The sequence below is a fragment of the Mya arenaria genome, chromosome 15, assembly GCF_026914265.1.
Source record: "Mya arenaria isolate MELC-2E11 chromosome 15, ASM2691426v1".
NCBI classification, from domain to species: domain Eukaryota; kingdom Metazoa; phylum Mollusca; class Bivalvia; order Myida; family Myidae; genus Mya; species Mya arenaria.
Window position 1 is genome coordinate 36,845,012 of NC_069136.1, and position 14,029 is coordinate 36,859,040.

General features: G+C 36.0%; 1 protein-coding gene across 1 annotated transcript in view; it reads right to left on the reverse strand.

Moving 5' to 3' along the window:
* LOC128219003 (beta-arrestin-1-like) overlaps positions 1–13,824 on the reverse strand; it is a 96,275-nt gene extending 82,451 nt beyond the window's left edge. The window contains exon 1 of the mRNA XM_052926805.1: positions 12,896–13,824. Within this exon, the coding sequence (XP_052782765.1) occupies positions 12,896–12,933 (38 nt within the window). The 5' untranslated portion in view covers positions 12,934–13,824. The remainder of the gene's footprint in view (positions 1–12,895) is intronic.
* Positions 13,825–14,029: the final 205 nt, after the last annotated feature.

A 14,029-nucleotide genomic window follows, 5' to 3' on the forward strand; every position in this document is an offset into this window, starting at 1 on the left:
AGTATCAGTTGAATGTTGACCCACTGTAGATTCATTGAGCAAATAACTCATAATACTGTTTCACTTTCTGTCGTCTGACCGCTTCCCGACAGCCACAGTTATTTACGTCGCAGTTGTTCTTATTAGAAACGCTGCAGAACTCGATGAGAACCTCATTTGAATTAAGCTTGTATCAATGACTATCTGAATCGGCTATGCGGCTCTAGAACCCTCTTAGAAATTGCGATATCGTGAAAAAATATTGACAGAAAAGACGTCGCGAAAATGTGTGACATTTCTAAATAATCGAACTTTTGAACAGGCCTTACTTTTTTTTGGAGGGGGGGGGGGTTATCGCCGGGTCCAGACCGATTGTGGCCGGGTCCGGACCGAGGTTCCAAAATTTTAGAAGCCCTGAGCTTAGCTTATGCACAAGTCAATTGTAACCAGGACAACCCCCCTCCACCCACCCCAGGCCCTGGGTATGACGGGGGGTTTAACTTTGGGTTCAGCCAATCCTGGGTAAAATCCCTGTGCTGCGGAAACATACTGCTGTTTGAGTCCCCGCCAGATACCCCCACGACCCAGGACATCCTCAAAAGTAAGGCCCTTTCCCCGCTATTTTCGGTGTGTAAAACAAAACCACCTTATTCACTTGGCACAGTGCCGGCCACCTGGAAGATTAAAACACGGCCCATTTCCCCTGATAACCCCGGTATACCCCCAAACCTGGGGTGGGTGGGTTTCTGGTTTCAATTGACTGGTGCATTAATCCTGTTATAACAGACTTAAGAAGTTTTGAGAAATCGGGGCCAGGGTATTAATGGTTAACAAACAAGAAAATGATCAATGCCCACCACATGACCCTCTCCTAAATCTTCTACAGCCAAATAGAATTGGACATAACAATTGTATTTCCATAGAAACAATCAGCTTTACATTTCATGTCAGACAATTCATAAAGACCTTTGTTCCTGGGAAAATCAATTTTTTAATGCAACAAGTGGCACCATCTTCAGGAATATTTATGAAACTGGGACATTTATGTATAAGTCCTAAATTTCCATTGCCAGAATGGATGAAAAATCTCCATGGAATGCATAATCTTCTGTCAAGTTATCAATCACAGCTTATGCTTCCACAATATGTTCCCAACAAAATCAAATTACCGTAAATGGCCCTAGAGAAGTTCATGCCCTAACATATGAGTATCCAGGAAACACTGCATTATAGGGCCCAATCTTTTAGTTTAAAGTGGTATTATATGACTCAGATCAATTGACTTGAATAATGCTTAACCCAACTTGAAACTTGTATATTTATTTCTCTTTTAAAATTGTATCAGTTGCCGTTGCCATTAAACTGCACCTGCTGACTTCATTTGTTGAAGCTACTGCCTTTGTGTACTTTAAAAGGTCACACAAAACCATTATTGTGAAAGGTCACACAAAACCAATAGTGTAAACTTGTAAAAATTACATGCGTATGGGGTGTCTATGAGGAAACATATGGTGCCGTCTGCGTATCTGAAAAAGCTCCGCATCTGCAAACCGACCTGTCACAGACATATGGCTAATATTCATGGTCAAGAGGCTGTTGTCCTATTAATTGACCCGATGGAAGGAAGTACTGTGAAATCTTTAATGTTCGTGGGGCATTAATGTTCGTGGTTTTTGTGGGTTGGGTGATCCACGAATTCAAGATCCCACGAAATGTTGACCCTTTATTCACATTTTCAATTTCCATTTTATGTACATAGTCTAGTTTATTCGTTACAGAGGCCGCAGTATACAGTGTAAATAACCGTCTCACTGTATATCTTACTATCATTGTTTTGTTAATGTTTTATATCTGTCTTTACAAATAATAAACCAAATCATTTAAATGTGTTTTTATGAACCAAATTACAGGAGCACGTGCCTAAACGTGTGCTGTTCATGAAAAGCTCCAGGTTTACAAGATGTGAGTGATGAGAGTCGGTTCTCGATTTTTTTCTTAAATGAAATAATTAATCGATTACATTGAAAGTTACTGAGCACCCAACATGAAAATGTACAAAAAACGTGTTTTATATACTTATTAAACAAAAATGTGTAAATAAATATTGAAATGAGATGATATTCAAAAGTGATTGAATTTGTAAACATCAGCCATTATTTGGGATTGTTTACTCAAATATATGGACCTTCTCGGTGTTTTCACAGTTTGCAAAATTCTTAATTGGCATTCAATGGCTTCGCCTATCTGTATTTATAATCAGGGTACATCTTCTTCTATGACCTTAATTACGAATTAAATCGATAATTGACATGGGTATTTGCACTAATTGGCATGCCATACCACTTTAGCAAGTGTCATAAACCAAGTGACGTAGGAGTTGGAAATCACGGGCCAGCGCATGGAGATTATTCATGTAACCACGAAATTGTAATTTTTCGGCAAACCACAAAATTTCATGCCAACAAATTTGAATGATTTCACAGTATATGGTTCTACATGTAGCTGCATCGTTGTTTGATGTCAATTGGAAACTTTTTCCTTTAATGCAACATCATGTTTATGTGTATTTTTGATTGGTTCAAGCATTTCAGACTCTATTTTTCATTCCCGAGCAGGCGTAACATTGAAATATGGCTTTTTTCTGCATATTAACTGAGTTTCAAATTAATTATTACCCCATGCCAGACAAGGACATATATCACAATAGCATTTTGATTTATACATCTGCCAGGCTAGGATTTGCTTACTGAATTAATAATAATTCTATAACAATTTCTGTCAGATACAAAATGTATAAGTGTCTGTACACTATGAAAAAGGCTTATATATATTGCAAAAATTATACTGCACCGGTACCATTATATTTTGCCCCATCATTGAGACAGCAGGCACATCCAGTGGTTTATGACAAATTGCAAATTCCTGCCCCTGGGACAAAGGTGTGCGTCATTTTACCTTCGTTCCTGGAGTGCATGGGTCGCCCAGATTTTCCAAGCAAAATTATATAACTCCTCGAGTGGCTAACTCAACACAGGCAAGTCAAAATCCTGCATGTCAGGAGACATCCCTTTTCTGACTTACCCTCACAATTTAAATTTTAAATGCCCCCATTATGCCTGCAGCTTGCACTGAGTAAGGGCAAAAGTGTTTCTTATAGAGTTAGGGTACTCCATTTCTGTTTATGCTTTGCTCAACAAATCTTTTTTAGGGGAGTCCCATTGATGTCCTTAAGATAAGTTGGAAATGGGGGTCTAGCTTGGACTCAATATTATTGCGTCATGGAAACCTCTGCATATTTTCTAACAATTAAGGATACTTCATAATACTCAATAGCGAGTAATTGAATTTTTTACAAAATTTCTTGAAAAGCTAATGTGGCTTTTACTGATAATTTCGTCAATTTTTTATAATGTTCTCCCATAATTTCATTTTATGAGACAATTCCAAGAAAATTTCCCAGAAATGATTTAGGACAATTTTTTGCGATGTTAAATATGCGAAATTTGTTTCGTGATGAAATATTCAAGCCAAATCATTGGAAACCTGATTCATACATGTATTGTATGAACCATTCAAACAAAACCACCCCTTGCAATTCAAGGCTCGCAATGGGACTGGTACTGCCACTGATTGGCAATGTGTATACTTTTTTATCATTTTAATTCATTGTCATGCATTATTAATAATAGGAAGTAATCTCATGGAACAATGGATTCAGTAAGGTTTTTATTTCTAATTGGTTCAACTTGAATGAATATCATGTCATCATTAGGAGAAAAAATCGAGAAAAGGGATATCTGTTTTTCCTGAACCTTGCCTAAAGGCAGAAAACTTTCTTTTTAGATTCTCAATGGTATTTTACCCCTTTATATATTGACAAATTCAATTGGCGTCAACAAAAATTGGTAAAACAAGTTAGGAAATGGCACTCAGAAATTAGAATGTACCACATCACATATGCCTTTTTATTAAAAAAATAAATTGTATGCCAATCCATTCCTTTTAAAAAAGAAAATCTGGTCATCCACCACTTCTTATTTTGCAATCTGGTCATCCACCCATTCTTATTTTGCAATCTGGTCATCCATCCCTTTTTATTTTGCAATATGGTTATCCCCCCTTCATATTTTTTTAATGTGGTCATCCACCCCTTCTATTTTTTAATCTGGTCACCCACCCCTTCTTATTTTTTAATCTGGTCATCCACTTATTCTTCTTTTTTTAATCTGGTCATCTGCCCCTTCTTATTTTTTAATCAATTCATTCTTATCTTTTACTCAGTTTATTCACCCCTTCTTGACTTTCCATCCCTTCCTCTTATTTTTAAAAACTCATGGTCATCCCCCCACCCATTTTTATTTTTTAATCCATTCGTCACCCCTTTATGCACCAGTCAATTGTAACCACGGCCCCCCAGGTCCGGGGAATAGCCGGGACTTTGACTTTCGGTCCAACCAACCCCAGGTAAAATCCCCGCCCTGCGGGGACGAACTGATGGTAAAACCCCGGCCAATTGACCCCTCACCCTAGAGACTCTATATAAGGTCCAGTCTCCGCTATAATTTGGCGCTATGACAAAACCACCACAGTCACCCGGCCCTGCGGGGCCACCTTGAAAGTAAAAATCCGGCCCTTTTCCTCGGCTATCCCCAGTATACCCCCGGACCTGGGGGGGCCGTGGTTACAATTGACTGCATGGTGCATTATTTTTGAATCTGCTAATCCACACTACTTTTGTTTGTCTTGGCCCTAATAGTTTATGCAATCTGACTCAGACATGGCTCATGCAGAAACACTTATTGCACTATGACATGATATTGATGGATGCCAATTAGCAGGGTAGCAAAAAACACAACAAGAATGTTATAGGAACATTACTTTTGACATAAACATTCAGTCTGGCAATAAAGTCCTGTATCTTATATATAGTTTTTATACCAACAGTTTTACTTTTTATTTTTATTGTTAAACGTCTATTTTAAAGCTTGAACATAAAACATATATTGTAAAAAACAAACCTTTAATACAGTTAATTTTCAAACTGAAGTAAAAATATTATTAAGTATGATCTCTTGGCTCAATATATATATCAACTCAGTCACATACACCAATAAGCAAAACAGAGTGCGCAAATAATTAGCTCTGATTGGCCTGGTTGAAGCAATGTATTGTAGGACCGAGTGTCCCCAATATTTGACAAATTAACTCACAAATTATCTTGTTTTCAAAACCAGTGATATCAATCATGCAATATTTCATCATCACCACCATGACAAAATTAATCACGAATTCATGCCAGACATTTGGGAGTAACCAGTTAACTTAAGTAAACCAAGTTCAAGTCATTCTTTCCTACAGACAGCACGAATTAGAACAATGAGACGTTAAAGATACAATCTGGCTGACAATATTGAAATAGTTGGTTTCATTGTACGTAAAATGACAATAATATTATGAAATATAAGACATACATTTTTGAATTAGCTTATTCATCAATTTTGAAATTTAACTTCAGTTCCAAAAAAACAAAGTCCTGTCGTTATCATAGTAAATACATGTATTACAAATAATTGTTGTTACGGCATTGTAAAATGTTAAATTCATAAAAAATATCATAAAACTAAATGCGGAGGTCATATTGCCCTTTCCTTTCACTTACAGTTTATCACTTCACACAGGCAAACTGCCTGGAGCTAGCATTAAGCCAATTGCACACTATTTTGGTTATTGGTGTATGTGACAAACACGATTCATCTATGGCAAATCAAAATAACTTATTCCTATTGTAACATGCAACGTCAAAGGCGCAACAGATTCCTTCAGAGAAAATCAGGTTCAACCCTGAAGGGGTTGACTGTTTTTTATATACAGTAAAATAAGTAAACTCTCCTTGACACTGTACATCAATGTACTAGGAACATACTTCTGTCTATAACGGAATGTTATACTATGATCACACAGCGGACAATTACATAACTTTCCCTCCGAGAAGACTCGTCCCGAGTCTTGGCCTGGGAAACTCATGGGTAAGGTAACTCTGGTCTGCACATCCACCTAAAGCGGACTGTTACATTACTTTCACCTCAGAGAAGACTTGTCCCAAGTCTTGGCCTGGGGAACTCAGTGGTAAGGCAACTCGAATCCAGCAGTTGTCTTTATCCCACTGCTGCCACCATTTGCAACATGCGACGTCAAAGACGCAACAGATCACTTCAGAGAAAAGCATGCTCAACCCTGAAGGGGTTGACCGGTCTTTATATTCAGTAAATTCTCAATCCACACGGAGCCTGGCTTTGCTAATTTGCATATTACCAAAAAAGTACACCAACGTACTATGAACATACTTCCGTCTATAACGAAATATAATATACTATGAACTCACTTCGTCTACAACGGACCGTTACACTATGATCACTGTCACTGCATTCATTTGCGACTGACTAAAAAAAAAAATCATTTATAAAAAGAAAGAAATTTGTATCCCAAAATCTTAAGTAAAAAATATGGCATTTGGCAGTGATTGGCTAATTTTACAACTCAATAGTTTTTCAGCACCAACAACGCATAATTGTTATTTGTTCCTGCCAACAAAAAACTCTCTGACAGTAATTAATAAAAAGAAGAAAAAAATGCCTACCGTAACCCATATTTTTTTCGGCATGTAACCAGAAACAAACTTTTTTTAGGCCCCATACGGATATCATTTTCAAGGCCCTATGCTTATCAGATATTTACTATGACAATACAAACTATATGAATACAGAATTTTTGCCAAAGACTAGAGTAAATAAAAAATTTGCTTATTATATTTGTATTTCACACCACAAAACTAAGTTATAAAGACTTAATCTAACTTCACAAGATCAAATTTATGGCTTTATAAACAAAAATATGATATACTTGATAGTGATATATTTAAGAGCTGGTGAAAAATGTTATCACTCAATATAAACAGGATATACCACAAGTACCTCGTTTGGTAAACGCTAACATAGACACGATGTTACAATTGATGTGTTAGGTTTGTGGTAAAATTAAATGAGTTTGTAACTCAGTTTAATTGTATAGCAACCCATGCATTTCAGAATTAAAGAAGGAAGCAGGACGAAAAAAGATATAATTATATGTGGTACATTGTTTGGTCGATATGTGACTTCATCGTTTGTACAGTCTGAGTTTTGTCGGGAGTTAGTTCAGTTCATACTAATTTATTTAAGCTCGGTTGTGAAGAATCTGCTAAATGCTGAAATGAATCATTTTCCAGTCAGTTTTCTGTAGCAGTGTATGTATTACAGAAGCGTCTTAAGAATTGTTTAAAACATTTCAACTTAAAGGGGCTTAACACCAGATGATGCAAATGCAAGAAAAAAAGAAAATTGTCAAAAACTTAATAAAATTGACATCGATGTGAATCTTACTTACTGATATATCACAACGATTACAGCACATGTATCTTTTGCAGTTTTTGCGCAATTTTCCAATTCTAAATTTATTAGAGTTGTGTACCCGTGACGCGAATCCCAGTAAGTTTAAAAATAGAGTCAGTCTATATGTATATATATCTGTACTCATAAACAGGTATGATTTAAACTGGGAAACTGGAAACCATTATGCGCTATTTTAAACAGGGAAACACAGATGTGACAGCAACATGATTGTTGCGTTTATTATTTAAAAGTGGTGTAATATTTATCACCCTGATGGGGATTGAACCCACAATCCTTTTGGGTGAAAGGCGGTCACCTATACCACTAGATCACTGACTCACCCTGTTAGGGTTCAAGCCCAGTACCTCTTGGGTGAAAGGCGGTCACCTATACCACTAGATCACTGACTCACCCTGGTAGGGTTCAAACCCAGTACCTCTTGGGTGAGAGGCAGACACCTATACCACTAAATCACTGACTCACCCTGGTAGGGTTCAAGCCCAGTACATCTTGGGTGAGAGGCAGACACCTATACCATTAAATCACTGACTCACCCTGGTGGGGTTCAAACCCACAACCTCTTGGGTGAGAGGCATACACCTATACCACTAAATCACTGACTCACCCTGGTGGGGACCAAACCCACAACCTCCTGGGTGAGAGGCGGACACCTATACCACTAAATCACTGACTCACCCTGTTGGGATCAAACCCACAACCTCCTGGGTGAGAGGCAGACACCTATACCACTAAATCACTGACTCACCCTGGTGGGGTTCAAACCCACAACCTCTTGGGTGAAAGGCAGACACCTATACCATTAAGTCACTGACTCACCCTGGTTGGGTTCAAACCCACAACCTGTTTGAAACTGTGAAATATCAATAAATCTTTATAAACCACTGACGACTTTAAGCATATTATAAATATATATATATATAATATTGTGATGATCAATGTTATATATTACATACATTTCAGAACCATGATTGACTTACTGACTTTACCAAATTAATGGTCAGCCATCATCAAATTAGATAAAAGTGCAAAGCTCATTTAAACATGCTGCAGTTGAGTTCTTTATCCCTACAGTCACAATTTCCGGGTTTCCATGGCAACACTTGAAGAAAACTGTGTAAACAGAGGAGTTCTTGACAGATCAAACACAACTTGATAACTAGGGATCAATATGTTCTTGCTAGACAATTAGGAAGACAAATGCCAGTGTATTAATCAATCTTCAAGTGGTCTATGTATCATACAGGTAGCTATTGTTATTGTTTCATAAAAACCAGTTTCTTAGATTCTGATATATTGTTTTTTGTAGGCACATGTACATCGTAACATGTAGGTCAAAAGGTGGGAAAATGCCAGATGCATTCTAATCAATTTGTTTCCAGGAGGTTATAATCATCATTTTTGATCAGTCAAATGTCAGTTGGTTTTTTCACCTTTTAGTGGTTCACATTATCTTATTGCCAAAAAGAAAGATGATAAATTAAGAGTACAAAAGATAAGCAATGCAAAAAATAAAATAAAACTGATTTCCTCTGTGATCGTTTTAATTTTTATTTTCCCGATTGCAAGGTTAAAACTAGCTAAAATTTCCCAGGGCCTCTTCCAAACACTTTTTGAAAAAGACCTGAAATGTATAGATGAGGGAGTCGGACAAAACATCCCATGGACAAAATCTCCCATGTCATTTTTGACTAGGTGCACAAAACCCTCCAACATTATTTCTAAATGTAAATGATTGTTACCTAACTGTTTATGGGCTTTGAGAGACAAATCAACGTGGATGGTTTTGTCAACCCTGTCAAAATGAAGTAGGAGGTTTTGTTCACCTAGTCAAAAATGACACAGGAGGTTTTGTCCATGGGATGTTTTGTCCTACATCCTAAAGAGGGAGGTAATTTTGACATTTTTTTCTGGTTATTTATAAAACCTCATTTTTATCCTGATGCCTACAGATCTCATAGAGGAGCACTTATAATTTGTGCTGTATTTTTTGCACCAGTAGACTTAAACTGGCACCAACCTTTAATGTTATCGTATGACATTTTTTTTTCTTACAAGTTCAAGGACAACAAAAAGCAGAAAAAAATCCCCTACACCATGAAGATTGCAAGCTCAAGGTCAACAATATAACAGAGAAATAAATCCCATACTGCAAGATGGTTTCAAGTTCAAGGTCAACAACAATACAGAGAAATAAATCCCCAACTGCAAGAAGATTGCAAGTTCAAGGAGAAAAAGCAATTAAACAAAATAATCCCCTACTCCACTACCAAGAAGATGATAACAAGTTCAAGGACAACATAAAGCGGGGGGGGGGGGGGGGGGGGAACAATTCTGTTACTACAAGTTCAACAAGAAAGACAAACCACCTTTAGCTCCAAGCAGTTCAAGGACAACAACAATCAGGAAATAAATCACCTACTCCAAGAAAAAGATTATCACATTACCATACTCATTAGAGGAAAAGATTGATTATTATCAAGAAACTGGTATTAGCTTCCATAGAATAACAACAGATAACAGATCAAAGGTGATTTCAGTTTCTCCAAACACTGACCACTGGCATAGATAGGCTTTGAAAGGAAGATATGGACAGAATCGAAACATTTTTTTTCTACATGGTCAGATTGGTTTCCTCAAACATTCAGAGCTCTTGAATGATAGACTGGCCCTCAACAGCTGGTCGCATTGTGTTCATTTTTACAGCAACAGAAAGTCTAGTACAATGTAAGTTTACAATAAATTTTCCATAAATGTTGATTCAAGTATAGTATAAGGGTATCGATTGACGCTTGTAATGTAATGTAAGTATGTGTATTGTTTATGTGTATATGCTAGCCAGATCTGAGTAAAGAGCACATGCGGACGCATGACATGCCATTGATGTGTAACAAGGTTTAACCGGCAACGCAGCTTGCCCGAGGGTCAGAATTTTCATCTGCCCTGTGTACATGTGAATCATTATTTTGCTGCATAATTATATGACATAAAAACATTAAAAACTAATAATTTTGTTAATAAATGCTATTTTCAAACATTCTACTCAAAAGCATACACGTGCATATTTTTTACTGACGTCATGATGCACGCATTTGAAGAGAATGTCAAAGAGCTCCCTAAATGAAACGTTCCTGTGTTACGGTTCGTCCCTGTGTTAAGGATTTGAATAACAATAAAAATTATATGTTATTTTTGGCTGCGTCCTTTTACAACTAGTGTTGGGAATCTGTTCTTGTTTGACTACCAATAATCGGTTCCACTCAAGTAACCGATTATCTATAGTACAATCAGTTTATGACAAAACCTTAATTGTAGTTTTATTCTTGTACAATAACTCGTTCTCCTTTACTAATTAATTGTATATTTGGTTTGAAGTTATTTAGTGTTGTTTTTGCCATATTGTTAAAGATGACAACTGAACACTTCCATATATGTAAAAAAGAACTCAAAGGTGAAAATTAACCAAATGCAAATAACAAGAAAGAAGAAAAAACAACTAGCCTGTGAAATCGATCAACAATTACGACCAAAAATAATAGATTGTCTTTGATTTCAGACCCAATCAATATTTTTTTTGATTATAATCGATCATCAAAACATCACTTTTTAAAACAACAATTACATGTTTTAAAGCTGCACTCTCACAGATTGAAGGTTTTGACAACTTTTTTTTATTTTTTGTCTTGGAATGAGCCAATTTATGCGAAAATGCATGTAAGCCATTTATATACAGTAAGATTGCTGACAAAAAATCGTCACATATTTTTCTATTTAAGTTCAAAAATTGATGTTTACTGTTAGTAACGCTTTTGAGATAAATATACCAGGTACAAATCAAATCTGGAAGGGGCCTTCATCAGGAATCTACAGTTAAAATTTCACAGAAATATTATACAAGAAACATAAACAGTTTGCCAGAATGAGTGGGAGTAAGATAGCAACCATTTGCTCTACACAATGAGCATATTGTGCACATCATTAAATTGACAGTTTTCTAAACTCAATGGAATGCATGGTAAATTTAAGATTGAGAGCGGGCCTGGCTTTTTCATTTTGGGAAAAAATTGAAACTAAATCACTTCAAATTGGAAAAAATTAGGGCGTATTAAAATAAACTCAAAGTAAGTAACCTGACCTTGACTGTAACCTTGCAAACCAAATCTATATATACCTCAAATAATTATTGCTTATCAGCGGAAAATTCTCAGAATTATACTATAATAATCATGGTGGTCTATGAAATTAAATTTGTAATATTTTCCATCAACAAGATGTTCAATTGTATGATATCATGTAATAAAAGAGATAAAATAAATATCTCTTACATATAAAATATATCCCAGTATCCCAGGGGTACCTGGGAATGATCCAAGATTTCAAATTATCAAGTACTCCGGGAATTCCAGAGCGGAGACACGATGAGAGGAGTTTATTGTGATTTTTGCTATTAACTAGCAGTGGCATAGCTATATTTAGGCCTGGTAGGCCAGTGGGCCTACACTTTTTTTGAAAAATGACAAAATTTAAATAAACCAAACCTGCAATAAAAACTTATAGCTACTCAAACACTATGAACAACTCAAAAATTGTTTTATTTCCAAAACAAGTTTAGTGTTGCTTGATTTTATTGTGTGTAATGTGCATATAAAATGAATGTAATTGTGCATTTTTCACCTGGAATACTCTGAAATTCTTCTAATTCAGAAAGAAATCTTTGGGGGGGGGGGGGGGTCTTCTTATCCCTAAAATCACCTAGAACCATCGGCCTACAAGTTTTTTAGGCTATGCCCCTGACTAGGAAGCAATTTTTGTTTCTACCTATTTTGAAGACTTGTTGGATGGATGTCATAATAAAATATGTATCATTAATTATTGGAATGGAGCAAAACCAGAAGTATAAAATTTGTTATTGAATTATATGATAAGAACAACTTAGTTTTACAGTCCATAACTAAGTTTTCTTGGAAATCTTTCATCAATGTTAGTATAGGTAGGTAGTTACGGAAATAGTTACAACTTAGTCAGGTTTAATTCTTATAATTTACCATCACAAACACTACTATTTCTGGACACATAACAACAGGTAATTAATGTCACAATGTCCATAATTTTAGAACAATAATTATTACCGTAACAAGTACTATACTGTCTAGGCATTAAAGCGACTCGTTCACATTATATTGGGTCAGTCAAATTAGGTCAAAAAAATATGTGTGGAAAATGTGAACAAATTACTTGTAAAAATGATAATACTTAGTGACAAGTTCAAATAAGACCTCTATTATTAACAGGTATTAGAAAAAGTGGCATAAAATGCTCTATTTTTCTAGAAAGCATTAGTAAAGTTAAACGCTATTAAACTTCCATTTCAATGAGTATCTAGCAGTAGTTGTCAATTTAAAATAAAAGTCACAAATGTAAAATCTGTGAACAAAAACCTTTTACTTCGCAAATGAATTAAAATGACGTACCTCGTGCCCTGCTTCCGCTGTGAATCGGAATCATCCATTGTGTTAAATTACTGGTTGTTGTTTTTTTATTCTGGAAAATACTTACAACCACAATTTTTTTTAAATGTTAACACTGTTCACTTTCAATTTACCAAAAATTTCAGATCCTTCCACAATTTGATATATAGTATGTATTGCTGGCTTTCTGTCAATTCAGCCTGATAATACTTGCATATAGCACCAATAATCTTGGTTCACTATCATGGATATCAGAGTATTTCATTCAACGATTACAAATGCTCCTGGTTCATCAGTTCATGATAAAACAAACAGTCTGCAAGAAATTGTATATGCTGAAAGCAGTTGACCTACATGTAAACAATGTACATATGTTAATGACTTAATAATACTCCCACACACATATGCTCCTGCAAAACTGACATGTATCGAATGAGCTAAACGGATTCTAAACATGCATGTTTATACTAGAAAAATCACTGTACTGGTAATGTAAGTGTATCTGTAATCACAACACTTGATCAATGATGAATGCTCTGTTGATCAATCCGGAACTAGACTCGATTCATTCAATACGCAACCACTGATGCAAATTGGTCCATTACGAGCCGAGATAGAAGTGAACTAGCCCGGGAGATAACAATAAATCAATGGCAAATTTACGTCCAAAAATCCACCATATCCAAATATCTTATGACCCGACACTACACTGTATTTTTCAAAACAATTCAGCATCAAACCTCGATAGTGCTGGCAAATTGTTCAGTGTTTTTACTCGTTTGTGCACTGGAAAAATGGAATCCCACAAGTGCCTAGCAGACGATCAACAGTTGTTCTTTTCTGTTTCATGAACGCATCACAATCACACACGTTACACACGCAAAACCCATTAAAAATCGGTTAATAGGAATAAACCACACACCAAAATGACATTTCGCCTTGGTCACGTGACCTGTGATTTTTTATTCATGACGTCACGGATTTCCAAATGAGGAAAATCCCGTTTCTATTTATAGCTTTTTTTCTCACACGAATTAAAATCAAAGCACTGAAAGGCTCGTATAAGGTTGAACCTCCGTTTTGTTCTTGTTGTTTTTTGTCGATAAATATTTGTTTAGGTGACTGTGCAGTAACTTC